Source organism: Myxine glutinosa, chromosome 2 (genome assembly GCF_964187855.1).
Source record: "Myxine glutinosa chromosome 2, kmMyxGlut1.1, whole genome shotgun sequence".
NCBI classification, from domain to species: domain Eukaryota; kingdom Metazoa; phylum Chordata; class Myxini; order Myxiniformes; family Myxinidae; genus Myxine; species Myxine glutinosa.
In genome coordinates, this window is record NC_136262.1 from 228,217,381 (window position 1) to 228,237,594 (window position 20,214).

Here is a 20,214-nt window from a genome sequence, read left to right on the forward strand (position 1 = left end):
AAATGTTACAAAATAAGTGTAATAGGTTTCACCTTTATGTAATCAGCAGTTTAACTTAAAAAAAACAAGCTCCCCCACTTATCTAAGGAGTTATAAGATGCAACTCACTTGATCAACCAGTAAGGCAAACATGAAGACCAAGGAGCTTTCCAAAGAAGTCAGACATAAAGTGGTTGAGAAGCACTGTTCAGGAAAGGGTTATAATATGATTTCAAAGTCACTCGTTATCCCTTTGAGTATGGTGAAATCCATGATTAAGAAGTGGAAGACGTATCATACCACCCAGATCAGGTCGCCCATCCAAACTCGGCAGCCGGCAAGTAGGAAACTGGTTCGGGATGTCACTGTAAATCCAACAATGACTTTGAAAGATCTACAAGGCTCTATATCCGAGATGGGGGTCAGTGTTCATCAATCAGCAATATCCTGTTCCCTTTACAAAGCTGGCCTCTATGAACAGGTGGCAAGAAAGAAGCCATTACTGAAAAGGCGCATCTATAAGCTCATATGGAGTCATATCTTAATGATACAGCAGGCACTTGGAGAAAGGTTTTTTGGTCAGACGAGACGATAATTTCACCATCCTCTCCCATTCGCATTATCTTCTCCCAACTGCTGTTTTTCAGATCTCCCCACAGGTGTTCAATGGGATTTAGATCTGCACTCATTGCTGGCCACTTCTGAACAGTCCAGCCTTTTGTCTTTAACCATTCCTCGGTGCTTTTTGAAGTATGTTTGGGGTCATTGTCCTGCTGCAAGACCCATGACCTTTGATGAAACCCAGCTTTCTGACACTGGGTTAAACATTGCACTCCAAAATGCCTTGGTAATCTCCTGATTTCATGCACACATTCAAGGCACCCAGTGCCAGAGGCAGCGCAGCAACCCCAAAACATCACTGAACCTGCTCCATCTTTGACTGTAGGGAAGGTGTTCTTTTCTTTGAAGGCTTCATTTTGTTTTCTGTAAACATAGAGATGATGTGCTTTACCAAAAAGCTCTAATTTGGTCTCATCTGTCCACAGGACATTCTCCCAGAAGGATTTTGGTTTGTTCAGGTGTGTTTTGGAAAACTCCAGTCGGGCGTTCTAATGTCTTTCTCTCAGTAGTGGGGTCATTCTGGGTCTCCTACCATAGAACCCCCTTTCATTGAGTTGGCGACGGATGGTGCGAGTTGAAACTGTCGTACCTTGTGGCTGAAGGTCAGCTTGAATCTGTTTGGCAGTTGATCGAGGTGCTTTCTCCACCATTTGAACAATCCTTCGGTGCAATCTTCAATGAAGTTTTCTCTTGCAGCCACGTCCAGGGAGGTTGGCTGCAGTGTCATGGGCCTTAAACTTCCTGATAGCATTGTGTACGGTGGACACAGGAACATCACGGTCCCTGGAGATGGACTTGTAGCCTTGAGATTGTCCATGCTTGGCTACAATCTTGTGTCTGAACTCCTCAGACAATTATTTGGTTTTTTTTCTTTTCACCATGCTCATTGCGGTACACACAGTTACACAAAACAGCAGAATGACTCCTTTTCTCTATTCAAACTGGTTGAATGAGTGATTTTTATATTGCAGGCACCTGCAACTCACCACAGGTGAGTTCAATTCCAAAGTAAAGGAGAATGACCTGCTTGAAATCTAATTATTTCTTTAAACTTCTAAAATGTGCCAATAATATTGTCCGGGCCATTTTGAGATTTCTGTGTGAAATAAGTTAAGATTTAGTAATTTTTTCGGCTTTGATTTGTTCCACTGCAAACCAAATCAATACACATGTAGATATCAAAAGATTTTTTAATTTCAACAATTTTCTGGAACAAATGGTGCATTATTTGAAAAAAGTGCAAGGGTGCCAATATTTTTGGGCACGACTGTATATACCTGTACCAAGTTTGACTTCGATCACTTCAGCCGTTCTCAAGTTTTAAACCTATTACAGACTTTGACCTTTGACCTCTTGACCCCAAAATCAAATCAGTTCATCTTTGCATCATAGTACATACTTGTACCAACTTTGGTCAGAATCCCATCACTGGTTCACAAGTTATCGTGGTAACAGGATTTTTACCTAACATGACCTCTGACCTTTGGTCTTTGGCCTAGTGACCACAAAATTTTATCGGTTCATCTTTACCTCATTATACATACCTGCACCAAGTTTGACCAAGATCCCCTCAGCCGTTCTCAAGTTATCGTGGTAACGAAAACCTATCACAGACGGACGGATGGACAGCCGGATGGACAACCTGAAAACATAATGCCTCCGGCCACGTCGTCGTCGGAGGCATAATAACCAACCCTCACTCTAACCACCCCTACCCCTACCCCATCTTCATGTCCACTATTCAGCGCATTCCTCACATTTGTAACCACTGATTCAGGCATATATGTGAGGTCAGTTTCTGCTTGGTAACACAGAATGTCATAAATTTTTGTGACGTCAACATCGAAAAAACGTAGACAAAAATACAGCTACGTGGACAAAAAGCCAACGAAAAAAAATGAGATATAAGCATGAAAGCTCAAAACAGCATTCCAGCTCTCCTGTCCTTCCTGTTTTATCCAATGTGTTTGTAAATAGTGCTTCCTGTGCTGTATTTATATACAGTTGTGTTTGCTTCGTTGTCCTGCATTGTTGTACCAGCTGTCCAGGCTTGTCGATGGATTTAGGACCTGAAGCCACTTCTTGGTTAAGACAGTATTCTGCTTCATCTTCATCATGCATCTTGGAACAGTTAGACTTTGTTAATGTTTAAGTTGACTTATCCATTCTGTAAAATAAACACCTGTTTTGGCCTCGCCCGTTTCATGTTCTCACCTGAGCTCAAAGCTAATGACGTTGGTTGGGATCCCAAGTTCAATGCCGTAACCCAAATATGTTTACCCTTTATCTCCTGATATTGTTCTCCTGCATGTAATATGTAGGATGATTAAAAAAAAAAGTATAAATGAGATGCAATAATCCAATGGATGCAATCTTTTCCTGTAGTTTTACATATCATTAGTGAGAAAAAAAAGTTTCAGCAATTATATGTAGATCGTCTCGGTGCGCTCGCTTCACCACACGTCACTACAGAGGAACGGGCTTGTTCTTGTAAATGACTGTACTTGAGATGCTGTGTTGTCATGATTTACACCAATAATAATACAATATGGCCTTTTGGGTCTTTTGGGTCCTTGGGGTCTTTTGGGTCCTCGGGGTATTTTGAGTCCTTGGGGTCCTCAGGCTCTTTTGAATTATTGGGGTCTTTTGGGTCCTCTGGGTCATTGGGGCTTTTGGGTATTTAAAGTTATTTGGGGTAATTTGGGTCAAAAGGGTCTTTTGGGGTCTTGGTGGTCTTAAGGGTCTTGGTGGTCTTAAGGGTCTTAACAGGTTCAAGGGGTCTCAGCAGTCTAAAGTGTCTAAAGGTACATTCCAATGCTATGCAATTAATAGAAAGAATGCCACTGAGTTAAATCAGTACATAATTAATAGACAAATAGTCACACTGTTGGAGAAGATAATATAGTAGGTTTCTTCTTTAAAAAAAAAAAAAAAAAACATCTGGCTGCCAGACCGTGTGACAAATCACGTTGAAAATTTAAACATGTATTCCCCTTGATGATATCTCATCCTAATTTGGATCAGATTTTACTTGTAAAGTAAAGACTAGATATCTCATAAGTTTACATTCTCCACTATTATTATTGCGTAGATCATGCTCAATAAATTTTAAACTGATTGGATTAAGCGTTGTACTTGTCGAAATATGATGTCATAATGAAAGCACCGATGATGGCATCGTTAACAACACATATTCCCCATGCGGAGAACTTGACAATGAGCTGTTTCACTTCTTTTTTTTTTACATGGAGCGGTTTTGGAGATATATAGGTCCGAAGTTTTTCCATTTTTCCAAGATTGTGCCAATTCCATGTGACCTATGACGTCATAATTATCACTACAAAATTCTACATGAGTAGACGCATACTACAGTGACAATTTCATATCAATTGGGCCAACGGTTGCCGAGAAAATGAATTTAAAAGGGAATTAACCCACAAAGACTCGTGAAAATCATGCGGAATAATAATAATCCGACAAAAACAATAGATATCTCATCCTGATTTGAATCAATAATAAATCAATAGAAAACAATGCATTGGATCCCTAATAAACACTCCAATGGTACAGATATATGGCGAGCAAAGGTATCTCTACCTGCCCCAGTTTCGCATAACTTACTGATGGATGGCCTGTAGGAACTTGCGCTGGTGTTTGCGCACGCGTGCATGCTCGATCTTCCTCACAAGCTTTGTGTGCTTGTAAATGAGCCAAGTCTCCCTGAGGACATTCGCCGCAGCATTCTTTACCTGGCAACAGTATGGTAACAATTCAAAAGTGATTCTTTATCAGCCCCACATGCAACTAGTGGCTAAAAGTCTCATGAAGCAACCGCGGAACATCTCTTTACCATGAGTTTGGCTTCTAAGTCAGCTATGGCATGACAATGAAATCAACTGCAACACAAAATTGCCTCACAGGTCACGACAAAGCTTGTTTACACAAAACTCAACACCCCTGCACGAAATGGCCTTGCATCATGAGATGCAAAACCAATGGGTTTCCCCAAGCTAGTGTAACGTAAGTCTGGAGAAAGATTGGCAGGCAAGAAGCACTTTTACACAAGTAAAGTTCTCCTTCATGTGGACATGGCAGGAAATCGAGCACAAAATCCGAGTGCATGTGATGCATTCACTTGGCATTCCTGTCCGGAGACCATTCCCAAAAGAACAATCCTGAACGTTAAAGCCTGTCAAAGCTGGTGCTGTAAAACGCTGCTCATGGAGGGTTGTTTTACACTCCCTACAGAAACACATAATATGTAAATGGTAATTTTGAAGGTGAATTTGAAACAGGAAAAATAACCTTATTTAAAATGCAAGAGTGACACATTATAAAGTTTGAGGATTATTAAGTGAGACTTCAAACAGCAATCTTGAGGACAAGAAGGATTAATGTTTAGAAAAACAAAGTACTGCAGTAACCAGTTCAGAAAATACCGATTCCAATACGCATCCAATAGTTTGGCACTCTGCCTTATTGTATACCTGATTATATTAAATAAATATGTATTAATAAATATGTTCAGAAATAATATAATATGTATTTCCCCCCCCCCCCCTGCCCATGGCTCCTCCCCCAAGACCTCTCCCTCCCACAGATCTCCCGATGTCCCTGCTCTCAAATGTTGTGCTTGTGTGCTTCCCCCTCTCTCCCCATCTTTTCTACCGCTCCCCTTATTACATATTTTATGTGTCCGTTATATATTTTTTGTGTTTAATGTTAGCTCTTTCACGAGCCTCGATCTTGTATACAAAAAATAAAATAAAAAAGAATAAAAAAATGATTCTGCTCTGGCTATGTTTCACCCCTGTCTATCTGTTAGCAGGATATCTCAAAACGTTATGGACGGATTCAGCCGAAACTTGGTGGATGCGTTGGGTGTGTGACAAGGTAGGGTTGATTAGATTTTGGTTCAGGTATGGATCCAGATGCGGCCGATTAATGGGATACATAAAGTACACTGTTCAGCCTGGCAGAGGTACGCTCTCTACCGAGTGTCGTTCTAGTTTAAAATGCTATTTTTGAAATAATTATGTTGCTTTCTACATCTCAGTTGTGGATAAGTTGCATACGATCACAAAATGTATACTTGTCTGACTTTTTATCTCTCATAAACTCTCAACTTTGTCGATAAAATCTTGGACGGATGACAAAATTATCTGTGTTAGGTTTTCTCATCAAATAAATGCAGCTTCATTTTCTGAGTCATCATCATACAAAAATAGACAATTTTGGGGTCTGTGTGTCTGTCTCTATGACAAATTTTGACCTCAATGCATTCATTTGCCCCCCTTCCCCAATGGTGTTTTCTCTGCCAATGGGGTTGCGGTGTTGAGGTGTATATCCTTGTTAAGATAGCTTTATCGTGACGTTTTTCCAAGGCCGCTTGTAATAACAAAAGCATAATATCAAGGTTAATACAAAACAAAATTAATGCTAATAATATCCCACCTCCTATAGGGGTGTTTCCTCATTGAACAAACGTCAACGTTTATAAACAACTTATCATGCCATTATTTTCTTGGGAGCAGTACAGCTTTTACTAGAAGTAAAAATATGATAAACCAAGAAAAGTTTGATTACCTTTTTAAACAGTCGCTAATGCTGTTTAACACTAAACTGAAATAAATTTCGAGGAATCCGGACATCAGTGTATTCTTATCACGTCGACGAACGCACCTGTTCAAAGATCTACTGTAGTATATATACCCCACAAGGGTTAATAACACGACCCTTCCTGCCGCTTCCGTGGAGCTCTTCCAAAGCGTTTTTCGTGACGTTTTTCGTGGCGTTTTTCCAAAGCTGCTTCTCATTACAAAAGTAAAAACAACACTTATGATTATAGCATAGTATTCATTATATTATGAAACAATATCACCACTCCCCAAGGGGTTTTGTGACTTGCAATATTACCCCTCCTCCTTCCTCCAATTCCCGCCCCCAACACCCTTATATGATTTTATTTTAAATTAAAATTTAAAATTTTGTTATAGGCAATTCGGAATGGTGAGGCACGGTCTGATTTTTTCAATGACCTCATCTAACATAATAGTAATTATAATTGGCAACAATAATACTAAGGATAATAACATATCGGAGCATAAAATTGCATCAAATGCATTAAATTTATTATTATTATTATTATTATTATTATTATGGTTATTGTTATTATTATTATTATTATTATTTCACACATGGTCTCGGCTCGTGGAAGAGCTAGGACACTGAACAGATCAGGACATAACATAACATAACAAAGGGAACAGCAGGAGAAAGGGGAAAAGCCAACAGCAGAACAGAGGGAAAATGTAGATGGAGACAGACAAACGAGGGATGCAGGTAACAATGAGGGGTTCGGGGAAAACGCAAGGGGTGGACAAGATGGATACTTAAGCAACATTTTGGGAGAGATAGGTTGGTTACACGGGTGTAGAAAAGATCATGGTTTTGGATGGGGGATGACTTGAGATGGTGGTGAAAAGCTGTTTTTTAAGACCTGGAGGGAAGAATGAGATTGAAGAGAGTGTGCAAGTTGGTTCTACAGGTGGGGAAAAAGAGGAATAAATGAGTGGAGGTGAGAAGTAGTTTTGGATTTCGACAGTTTCACTATGAGGGTGGTGGTGGATTGCGTGCGCCCTGCAGATACCTGTCGGGACATCTTGAAGTAGAGCTTAGAATAAAAATGGGAATTCATGCCATGGGGTGCATGGGTTCTAAACTCACTGAGAAAGAACAACACACAGTGAAGGAAGAAATTACAACTCAATCTTTCTGAGTAGCTGCAAGGCACAAAGGACACCTGGATGGAACTCATCAAATAGACAATGTGTAAGATGCATTTTCGCAACTGCAAAACAACACTTGCAATGCAATTTGGCACTCACTTATTCTCTGCAGACAGACCACTGTACTTCACTAACTTTTGCAAAGTGATTGAACACTTTGCAACTGATTTAACGAACTGGTTATAAAATTTGCCAAGAGCCAGAAGCAAATGGAATTTCTGATTGGTATAGCAGCTTCAAAATGTTTTTTATATATATATATATATAATTTTTTGTAACAATCTGTATTTTCCAACATGAACATACAACAGCTGAAATTTTGGTTTTGGACAATTATGGGTCATTAAATAGTGCGGAGAGGTCGGGGTGGAGGTGGTTCGGGGGAAGGTGAGTGTAATTGAATTGCTTCTGTTTCTTTTCATTGGCGGGGTGCTATTTCTTAAAGAGGTAGCCATCCAAAACACACAGACCTTTAGCCCGAACAACACAATAGCAAGCAATCATTTTGAGAATCTATAACTCACAAAAGGGCATCACTCCCACTTTACCGTAATTGTGAAAATTGCAGCAGGTTTTTCAGGGCATAAATTAAAATGATAACACATAAATACAATGGGCAGCTCAAGTACCAAGATGATGCTGAGTGAAATCAAGGTGCACACTCCACTTACATCCACACTGATTATATAAGGCTGTCTGGGCAATGTTAGAAAGGCGTTTTAATCCACCGCGCGCACAATCCGAGCTCGTGCCCGCACTTATCATAGTCTCTTCCCATCATTTTCCTTGCCTTTGGCGGCCAAAATTGGCTCTTAATATTCCTCTGGCGTGACCTTCATATCACAAGAGCTAAGGCCGGAGGAACATTTGGCATCCGTCACTTTTGTTCAAACTTTTCATTAATAAGCTGCACACATACGCAAGGTGGAATGGCTGTGTTGTCTGTGGGGCAGCGAGGGATAAAAAGCGATGGTTGTACATCAAATGTGGCACAGAAATACAGGCGCGACCCTACGACAATGAACAAAATGATTACACCTTACTGGGATTTTTCAACACCAAACTGGGATTTTTCAACACCTTAATGGGATTTTTCAACACCTTACTGGGATTTTTCAACACCTTACTGGGATTTTTCAACACCTTACTGGGATTTTTCAACACCTTACTGGGATTTTTCAACACCTGACTGGGATTTTTCAACACCTTATTGGGATTTTTCAACACCTTACTGGGATTTTTCAACACCTTACTGGGATTTTTCAACACCTTACTGGGATTTTTCAACACCTTGTTGAGATTTTTCAACACCTCATTGGGATTTTTCAACACCCTACTGGGGTTTTTCAACAACTTATTGGGATTTTTCAACACCTTACTGGGATTTTTCAACACCTTACTGGGATTTTTCAACACCTTACTGGGATTTTTCAACACCGTATTGGGATTTTTCAACAACTTATTGGGATTTTTCAACACCTTACTGGGATTTTTCAACACCTTACTGGGATTTTTCAACACCTTACTGGGATTTTTCAACACCGTATTGGGATTTTTCAACACCTTATTGGGATTTTTCAACACCTTACTGGGATTTTTCAACACCTTGTTGAGATTTTTCAACACCTTATTGGGATTTTTCAACACCTTATTGGGATTTTTCAACACCTTACTGGGATTTTTCAACACCTTATTGGGATTTTTCAACACCTTATTGGGATTTTTCAACACCTTACTGGGATTTTTCAACACCTTATTGGGATTTTTCAACACCTTATTGGGATTTTTCAACACCTTATTGGGATTTTTCAACAACTTATTGGGATTTTTCAACAACTTATTGGGATTTTTCAACACCTTATTGGGATTTTTCAACACCTTATTGGGATTTTTCAACACCTTACTGGGATTTTTCAACAACTTATTGGGATTTTTCAACACTTTATTGGGATTTTTCAACACCTTACTGGGATTTTTCAACACCTTACTGGGATTTTTCAACACCTTACAGGAAATCGCACTTAAAATAAATTGTATTATGCTCGGAATGTATTGCCACTTTTTTCCCAAAATAAATAGGTGAGTGCAAGATGTGTTGGCAATGACAATTGGTGGTGCTTTGGCCCAAAACTGTCTTGTGTTCGGAAGGCTTACTCATGTTGCTAAAATTACGAGGACTCCGAAAAACCATTGAACTGAGCCAAAGGCTCTCCATCCACCTCGTCTTACGTTGAGTATTGAGTGTTACTACGACTTGTATACCCATATTAGTGTCGCACATTTTGGATCTACGCAATCAGAGTTCTGCACATAGGCCTTCCAATATAATCGGGTGTCACTGCATCTGCAGAGTTCACAATCTGTATCTGGCACTGCAAGATGCAAACAATAACATTCACCTAAAAAAAAATCATCATCATACATTTTGGACAAGATGCAAAATAAGAATTTATTTTATGCTTAAATTATATTTTGAGTAACTATTAGGCTTATCATTACCTCTGCTACCAAAGGAGGATGAAGGATATGTTTTCACCCTGTCAGTCTGTTTATTTGTGAAAAGGATATCTCAAAAAGTTGTGGACGGATTCGGACGAAACTTGGTGGACAGGTTGGGTGCGTGACAAAGAAGAATTGGTTCAATTTCGCTGAAGATTCGAATCTGAATCCGGATCAGAGAATTTTAAAGTGATTCTTCCCCATTGAGTGATCGGGCAAACACTGATATATAGCACGATATCTCAAAAAGGTATGGATGGATTCGGACGAAACTTGGTGGACAGGTTGGATGTGTGACAAGAACGAATGGATTCGATTTTGGTGAAGAGCCGAATCGGGATCCGGATATGAGAAATTTTTTAATTTTAAAGTGAATTTTAGTGAATTTTAAAAGTGAATTATTTAAGTGAATTGAGTGATACTGATACCAAGAAGTGATTCTTCTCCATTGAATGATAGGGCAAAAACTGATATATAGCACGATATCTCAAAAAGGTATGGATGGATTCGGACGAAACTTGGTGGACAGGTTGGATGTGTGACAAGAACGAATGGATTCGATTTTGGTGAAGAGCCGAATCGGGATCCGGATATGAGAAATTTTTTAATTTTAAAGTGAATTTTAGTGAATTTTAAAAGTGAATTATTTAAGTGAATTGAGTGATACTGATACCAAGAAGTGATTCTTCTCCATTGAATGATAGGGCAAAAACTGATATATAGCACGATTTCTCAAAAAGGTATGGATGGATTCGGACGAAACTTGGTGGACAGGTTGGATGAGTGACAAGAACGAATGGATTCGATTTTGGTGAAGAGCCGAATCGGGATCCGGATATGAGAATTTTTTAAATTTTTAAGTGAATTTTAGTGAATTTTAAAAGTGAATTATTTAAGTGAATTGAGTGATACTGATACCAAGAAGTGATTCTTCTCCATTGAATGATAGGGCAAAAACTGATATATAGCACGATTTCTCAAAAAGGTATGGATGGATTCGGACGAAACTTGGTGGACAGGTTGGATGTGTGACAAGGACGAATTGATTCGATTTTGGTGAAGAGCCGAATCGGGATCCGGATATGAGAATTTTCTTTTAATTTTAAAGTGAATTTTAGTGAATTTTAAAAGTGAATTATTTAAGTGAATTGAGTGATACTGATACCAAGAAGTGATTCTTCTCCATTGAATGATAGGGCAAAAACTGATATATAGCACGATATCTCAAAAAGGTATGGATGGATTCGGACGAAACCTGGTGGACAGGTTGGATGTGTGACAAGGACGAATTGATTCGATTTTGGTTCATGTCGGATCCAGATCTGACCTATCAGTGGATACAAACCGTAAACTGTTCAGCCTGGTGGATGTATGGTCTCTACCGAGTGCTGTTCTAATTTATTCATGTATTCGTTTCCACTTGAAAACTCCCTGTCAGAGATCTATATATTATTAAAAGTGACAGCTCAAGGGACCAGGAGGAGTTAGTGACCAGGAAGAGTTCTAAAGAGTCCGGGAGTTCAAACGAGCACACAGGTAGGGGTTTCAAAATTTGGTTTTTAAAATTTGGTCAAAGTACTGGCAAAAAGGATGAAATCAACCTGACGTTGATTGAGGTATGCTATCAGTCGTGGGTAGGAAAAAGGCCTTCTTTGGAGCAAAAGAGGACCAGCAAGACCAGATCTTCATTATATTGGCAAAAATGCCTTAGTGAACATAAAAAAAACAATTAAAAACATAAGTATTGTAGCAGTCTTAATGATTTTGTTTCTTTTAGAAAGAAAGCGTGCACTTGTGTTTTCATTCCAAAGTTATTTATTTATTCATATTCAGCCTGTGCATGCTGGCTGCATCATTTTCTGGGGGTGTGGCTGTGCCACTGATGCAGTGCACCCTTACCAGCGAGCTGGTACTCATTTTGCCGACCTTGGAAGGACGACAGGCTGAGTGGACCCACCTGGTGTTAACTCAACAGCACGACAGGGGCTCGAACTCAAGACCCTGGGTTCATTAAACCAGTCACCTTAACCGTTAAGCCAACGCCAACCAATTCCAGAATATTATATGCTCAAAGAGTTTGCAAATAATAACATAATCGAATTTGTCGTGTGAACCTCTGCATTGTTATCCGTACCCTCTTGGTAAGTTGTGTGTCCATCATAAAATTGTGAACGTGCTTCTCAGCTTTGGTCAACTCCAGCTTCCGTGCTACCACTGCCACCACCAGGGCCGTGCACCCAGCACCCTGTAACACATACCGCCATGCTACTTCAATGCATTTGGGTAAACCAGACGCCGTGGCACACAATCTTCGGTTAGAGTTAACGGCCCTATAAAAAACAATGAGGGGTGAACGTTGAGAGATGGAGTTTCAGTTTCACATTCATTTTGAATCCCATTTCAAAGCCGATTCTATGTCGTACTCACTAGGGCAACCTATGGTTGGCATCACTTGAAGCATGAAAGGAACTTTATCTTTGTGGACCCAAGCATGGTGGCGCTTGACCAGTACACCAAGTTACACGAGCACATGAGGTCATGTGAGTGAGTTTAAAGCACGTGTGTGCATTTCTACTTAATAAGCTTAATGCAACAGGCTAGACTATTAGTGGGATGGACTCATAAATCAGGGGCAGACTCACTTTGCCATTGATCACGGCATGGCCGACTCAGCCAGAAAATGCATTACGCTGAACATGTATCCTCCTCTGTAGCACTCTTGTGACATGTGTTCAATTTTAATAACGTTTTACCAACAATGTGCATTGTGGATACTTTTCCAAAACAGGGATGGCAACAAAAGAAGCTCTCAAATAAATAATGTGCTTGTAAACCAATGATCTCAGACTCGTGTGTGAAAAAGAAAGCTCCCTATTAAAAAGAGAAGGATACCATTAAAAAACCACCTTTAGAGGCCCTTTTTCCCCACAGAGCAGGGGTTGGCCTTTTTCGGGTACCTCGGTCCCTTTTTTGAAGCAATGTTTTATGGTCGGATGCCCTTCCTGCCGCCAACCCTGTTAGTCGCCTCTTGCTACACACAGGGAATTACCAGTGACCTGGTACTCAATTTGCCGACTTTGGAAGGATGACAGGCTGAGTCAACCCCCCTGGTGTTAATTCAGCGATCGACCGGGATTCGAACCCAGGATCCTGGGATCCCAAGCCAGCACCCTAACCGCTAAGCCAACACCAGGAAAAAACCACCTTATTAGCTCGTGCCAGGTACCATTGCAAAAAAAAAAAACACCATCTAGCATTCCCAGTTGGGCACACAGCTACCAGTTTCAAATTCCATCTACATGGCTGATTGTCCACTGTCTTAACAATATCTGGAGATGTACATTGCACACATACGCATACGTTGGTGGATTATTTGAGACCTTGGAGTGCTCCGTTACACCTTCTGAAACCTGTATATGTCAACAACAACCAATGACACACACACGCACACACACACACACACACACACACACACACACACACACACATACACACACACACACACACACACACACACACATCGGAATCGGAAGAATAGGAAGAACCTCACAAATATCCTACAACCCAACCCTGGGAACATTACCACAAACAAACTACAGTTGGAGGCTGTATGAGTGTATGGGGCTCAGTGACGATCCTGAAAAGAGATCTTGGAACAAAACTCTGAGAACAACAAAACTTCACAACTGAGCCCATGAATCGCAATCCTTCACTGGAACGGGGGTGGATACTTCGAGTCCTGGGGGGACTCCATTCCACGTTCTGAAACCCAAATTGTGAAGATAACGATTGATGAAAAACACACAGACAAACACATACCTCCATGGGCATTAGGCACTGGGGGCAATCATCACGGCCAAAGTAAACAGTAAAAAGCTCCTTTCACAGTCCACACGGAAATTTGAGGTTTGAGCTGTTCGTAATCGAAGAGAAAACTTGTGTTGAAGCAAAACAAAACTGAATCTCCTAAAGTCGATTGAAAATGGAAACAAGTCAAAAGCAATAAAAATAAAGAAAAGGCTTCTCCCAAATCCTCAATTCAATGAAACTTTAAAGGCCTTGCATATGAGTGGGGAAAACTGCGCACCTCATGGTGCAAAACTAAAATACGTACATGAATGATAAACATTGGTCTGAATCTTGTTGAATGATAAAAAAAAACTATTGAATGAAAAAAACGCACATCTAACACAATCTGGAGAAAGCGTTCCTCCAGAACTTTGTTCCCTATTTGCACAAAACCAAAAGGGACATTGATGCAAACTAGATTCACTTAAGATTAAACCAAGTTCTTAACTTAAGATCAAACTAAAGATAATTAAACTTCCTGTTCAGGCTGGAGTTCCACAAGGCAGTGTTCTGGGCCCTGTGCTTTTTCTGGTCTTCATCAATGATCTCTCTGACTCTCTTGAAAATCCTCTCTATCTCTTTGCTGATGACTCCACTCTCTGTCGCTCCATTCCTCATCCCTCAGATCGGCAGTCTGCAGCCTCCTCACTCTCTGCAGACCTGGACAAAATCACAGACTGGGCAAACAAATGGAACATGTCTTTCAATCCTGATAAATCTCACACTCTTACGATGTCTCTCCGAAAAGACCGACTGGAAAACCCTCCCATCCACTTTCTGAATAATCCTCTCCAAGAAGTTCTGTCACTCAAGCTTTTGGGTCTCACTATTTGCCATGATCTTTCCTGGGAAAACCACATTTCAAATCTGGCCTCCAAAGCCAGTCGCCGACTGGGCATCCTCCGTCGTGCGAAGTCCTTCCTTGGCACACCTGAGCTCCTCACAACATACAAGGCTTTCATCCGCAGCTCTATGGAATACTGCTCTCCCCTCTGGTCTGGTGCTCCTGCCTCACACCTAGCTCGTCTTCACGCTGTTGAAACCAAAGCGTTCAGAATCATTGGAATCTCCCGCGATGAAGCTAACTCCAAGGGCCTTTCACTCACTCACCGCAGGCAGGTGCTTTTTCTGGTCCTGTGCCCTTCACTTCACCTCGGTCTTTCCGTCTTCTACCGACTCCTCTCTGGCCTTGCCCCCCCAGCTCTCTCTGGGCTCTGTCCCCCAAATATTCCTACAGGTCGCACAAGATCTGCCTGCAACCCTCTTATGGTTAAACTGCCAAAATCAAGACTTTCTGCTCACCTTCACTCCTTCATTCCTCTTTTCTCCCGCCTCTGGAACAAACTCCCTCACTCTCTTCAATCCCACTCCACCCTCCAGGTCTTTAAAACAGCTGTTCACCACCATCTCTTATCCTCCCCCATCCAAAACCTTGATCTTTTCTACCCCCGCTAATTTCGGTCCCCTTGTGTTTTATACCTCTCCCCCCCCCCCCCCCCCCCCTTCCCACGCCTCCTGCCCCCAAGCCCTCTCCCTCCCACACTTCTCCCTGCTCTCAAATGTTGTGGTTGTGTGCTTCCCCTTCTCTCCCCATCTTGTCTTCCGCTCCCTCTTTTTGTATATTTTGTTTGTCTGGTTGATTTGTTTGTGAAATAAATGTTAGCTCTTTCACGAGCCTCGATTCAGTATCCAAAAAAAAAAAAAAAAAAAAAAAAAAAAAAAAAAACCAGCACCAGCAGCTCGGTGCAAGGCGCAATGCTCATCAGTCCTATTAATAGTCTGTAAGATCAAGCTGATCAACAGTATCAATAAACAAGTGTCAAGTGTACGATTCAGTATCAATCTGATCAACAGTCCTATCAATGGTCTGTGGTTCTCTGCCCAGAGACAGGCTCAGTCGTTGCCAAATGAGCCCCATGGTATAGATTACGCTTGTTCGTTTGCCACTGCCTTCCCAATGGTAGTCAGGGTAGGAATTTGGAATTTGTCCAGGGTTCCGGCGATAACTCACCTACTCTTCGCCAAAGACATCGTGGGATCTTTGCACACCGACTAATGCTGCCAGAAGGGGCACCCATCTTAACGTTCATCCGCGGGACGGCGCACTTTGTGATGCAACGCCCTGCCTGCGAATCACCAATCTGACAGTTTAGAGTCAGGTCAGGAATCGAACCCAGGCTAGACCGCTCAAAGGCAAGTGTGTCGGACCTGTCGGACAACAGTCACACTAATATGCATTTAATAACTCCATAAATGCAGCTCAAACCTTTTGAAAGAATCTATCCGTATTTACAATAAGTAAAAAACAAGCCAGGAGACGACGATGGTTCACGAGCGAGCGGTATTCAATGACAAAGGTCAAAACCGACATTGAAAATATATAAATAGGAATGTATTATCTGTTATGAGACTAGTTAGCTACACAATACCGAAAATTCGGTTTGATTCGACAATTTTGAAAATTTGACCTTTGTGACCTTGAAATGTCAAAACCAAGGTTACTGACCTTGAAATGAGATAGAAAATAATGTATAATCAGTTATGAGGTTAGTTAGCTACACAATACCGAAAATTCGGTTCGATTCTGACAACTTTGAAACATTGACTTTTGTGACCTTCAAAGGTCAAAGGTCGAGGATTCTGAAATTTGTTAGAAAACTTGTATTTCATTCTGTATGTGATGATATAAGATCATGTACGACATTTCACCCCATCAGGAAGTGAACAATGTAATAAAACCATCAAAAATCGACCTTTCTAAATTTCATGACCTTGTGACCTTGACCTTGGGGCGAAAATGAAAAATCGAGCTCCGTGGGGCTAGACACATGACATTGGCCTAACCAAATATCGAAACCCGTGTCAGATTCCACCAACTCCCTCGGAGAAGATGTAGCTTGAACTCGATTACCCGCTAAAAAGACATCTTTTTCGGGCGTGGCGCCGCCCACAATGGGCGCAATACGCCCACTCTAGGCAGGACACAACTAGATCATGATATCAACCTCCCACCCAAGTTTCATCAGGATCGGATGATATCATCGGGTAGTTATGCTGCGGACAGACAGACAGCCGCACAGACGTGACGATTATAGTGGTCACTTGATAACTCGTGAACCAATAAACTGAAGTAAGCCCTACAAAATGTTTAGAGTAAGAAAGTTAAATCGAGGGACTCTGATGATGAAAATAATCATGGTGCGGGGGAGAATAATTACAGTTGTTCAGTTGAGTGATATATTTTCTAGAAGAAACACTGTGATCAGTGATACTTCCAACATGTTCATCTACTAGATAACGGCCAAAGATCCCAGACAACTGAATGCGTCCGATTGGCTGCTGGTATTTTTGAAAGTGAAGCTTTCATTTGAGATTTTATGGTAAGAATGGGAAAAATGTACAAGATAGTGGACAGACACATATGGACGATGGAATTTTAAACCTAGGTCGTTCGCATCATGAGCCAGAGGTTCCAAACAATGATAAAACTCACAGGTGAACCTAATTAAGGTGTCACCATTGGATGGTTGATGAAAAAACCAGGCTGGGTCACAAATAACCTCCAGAGAGGGCGTAATCTACCTGCCCCGCTTGGTCTCATCGACATGATGTAGTGACTCGTAGTGCCCTCAAGACAAATTGGGATATGGATTAAACTGCTTATATTCTATGAAAATTGCAGCACTGCCCTCAACCACAAAAAAAAATAAGCAAATGAATAAAAGAACAAACAGCTATTGGGAATCTGATTAACATGGAGGCCATTATATTGTTATTCTTTAAAGCAGATCATACTTTTGCCAACAATCTACGGATGTAATCGGTATAATGATTATCTACATGACAGCAATCTTTTTCCATCAACTCTTATTATACTTTGCTTCTGCCTCAATAAATAAATAAAAAGATTAAAAATGTAAGAAAATAAACAGAAAAATAAAATGGTGATAAAAACACCTCTTCCCCAAAATAGGAAAAATAAACTAGATATCTGCAATCCCAAATCGATCGCCAAGGATAGGCCTCTCCCGGCTTACCCTTGGCGATCGCCCATGACATCCTCGGCCTGCAACACAAGGATGGCATTTTTTCGGACTGCCATACGACCTTGACCTTCAACGTTTCGGGATATAATGTAAATGACGAAACTGTGGCCCCATCTCCAATCTATCCAAAAAACTCAACATCATGAAAACCGGAGGAACATTATAAAAGTTATGAACAAAAAAGTATGTTTGCTAAATTTGGTCACAATCCGAAAAAAATAGCTTAAGGGTACTAATCAAATATGCCCCATGCACACCTTCAGTGCAGGTACACTATTATGATGCAAGAACATCTTGGAAGGCTAAGCGATCTTTGAGATTCCACATTTGTAAAATTGTGTGATGACTGAAACCCTAAAAAAACATTTCAGTCTGCCACTTGGCCTTGACCTTTAATGCAAATCTAGGGGTACGAGGGGTATGATGCAAATGAAGCGTAAATGCACCTTGCGCTCGACTATCCAGTGAGGACAATTTCATTCTGTTCAGATAAAGCTTCGTTGAGTTAAGGTGGAAAATGTTAAAATGTGTATACAGTAATTGGGTCATGACCTTAAAAATGAGGTCAAGGTCAAAAAAATTGTCAACCCAGAAAACGTTCTATTCACAATATTGATGCGAAATTTAATTCCGAAAATCCCAGCTACATCTGAAATACAGCTTGGAAATTTCGGAAATTGGGGGTGCAGCAAGAATAAAGTAAATAAGAATCGCATCCGTGTCTGAACAAAGCGGTTCAGTTTGGCATATTTAAAATGAAATAGGTAAAGCCTAGAAATGAACGAAACCCTTTAGAACCTCTTATAATTACCTAACACAACCCTTTATAACCCACTAGAATTACCCTTTAGAACCCATGAGAATTACCTTTTAGAATTACCCTTTAGAACCCATGAGAATTACCCTTTAGAACCAATGAGAATTACCCTTTAGAATTACCCTTAAGAACCCATGAGTATTACCCTTTAGAATTACCCTTTAGAACCCACTAGAATTACTCTTTAGAACACACTAGAATTACTCGTTAGAACCCATAAAAATTACCCTTTAGAATTACCCTTTATAACCTACTAGAATTACCCTTTAGAACCCATGAGAATTACCCTTTAGAATTACCCTTTAGAACCCATGAGAATTACCCTTTAGAACCAATGAGAATTACCCTTCGGAATTACCCTTTATAACCTACTAGAATTACTCTTTAGAATTACCCTTTAGAATCACCCTTTAGAATTACCCTTAAGAACCCATGAGAATTACCCTTTAGAACCCACTAGAATTACTCTTTAGAATTACCCTTTAGAATCACCCTTTAGAATTACCCTTAAGAACCCACGAGAATTACCCTTTAGAACCCACTAGAATTACTCTTTAGAACCCATAAGAATTACCCTTTAAAACCCACTAGAATTACTCATTCGAACCCATAAAAATTACCCTTTAGAATTACGCTTTATAACCTACTAGAATTACCCTTTGGAACCCATGAGAATTACCCTTTAGAATTACCCTTTAGCACCCATGAGAATTACCCTTTAGAATTACCCTTTGGAACCCACTATAATTACTCTTCAGAACCCACTAGAATTACCCTTTAGAAACCATGAGAATTACCCTTTTGAACCCACTAGAATTACTCTTCAGAACCCACTAGAATTACTCTTTAGAACCCACTAGAATTACCCTTTATAACCCATAAAAATTAACCTTTAGAATTACCCTTTAGCACCCATGAGAATTACCCTTTGGAACCCACTAGAATTACTCTTCAGAACCCACTAGAATTACCCTTTAGAAACTATGAGAATTACCCTTTTGAACCCACTAGAATTACTCTTCAGAACCCACTAGAATTACTCTTTAGAACCCACTAGAATTACCCTTTAGCACCCATGAGAATTACCCTTTAGAATTACCCTTTAGAACCCACTAGAATTACTCTTCAGAACCCAATATAATTACCCTTTAGAAACCATGGAAATTACCCTTTAGAATTACCCTTTAGAACCCACTAGAATTACTCTTCAGAATCCAATATAATTACCCTTTAGAAACCATGGAAATTACCCTTTAGAATTACCCTTTTGAACCCACTAGAATTACTCTTTAGAACCCACTAGAATTACCCTTTTGAACCCACTAAAATTACTCTTTAGAACCCACTATAATTACTCTTTAGAACCCACTAGAATTACTCTTCAGAACCCATTAGAATTACTCTTTAGAACCCACTAGAATGACCCTTTAAAACCCATTAGAACTACTCTTTAGAAACTATTACAATTACCCTTTGGAACCCATTAGAATTACTCTTTAGAACCTCCTAGAATTACCCTTTAGAACCTTTTAGAGCTAAAAACGATGGTTAGGAGGTTCTTCTTCTCCATTTTTAATGGACGGATTGAAGCGGCTTCACCACTTAAAAATGAAAC

At 40.3% G+C, this 20,214-nt stretch overlaps 2 protein-coding genes across 2 annotated transcripts in view; one reads left to right on the forward strand and one right to left on the reverse strand.

The window, feature by feature from the left end:
* LOC137420761 (small conductance calcium-activated potassium channel protein 2-like) overlaps positions 1 to 20,214 on the reverse strand; it is a 475,474-nt gene that overhangs the window by 170,261 nt on the left and 284,999 nt on the right. Inside the window, exons 5-6 of the mRNA XM_068106101.2 lie at positions 12,022 to 12,132; positions 4,222 to 4,349 (exon numbers count right to left, since the gene is read on the reverse strand). Of these exons, the coding sequence (XP_067962202.2) occupies positions 4,222 to 4,349; positions 12,022 to 12,132 (239 nt within the window). The remainder of the gene's footprint in view (positions 1 to 4,221; positions 4,350 to 12,021; positions 12,133 to 20,214) is intronic.
* Positions 1 to 20,214, forward strand: part of MYO5A (myosin VA) — an 808,830-nt gene that overhangs the window by 97,910 nt on the left and 690,706 nt on the right. The window lies entirely within an intron of this gene.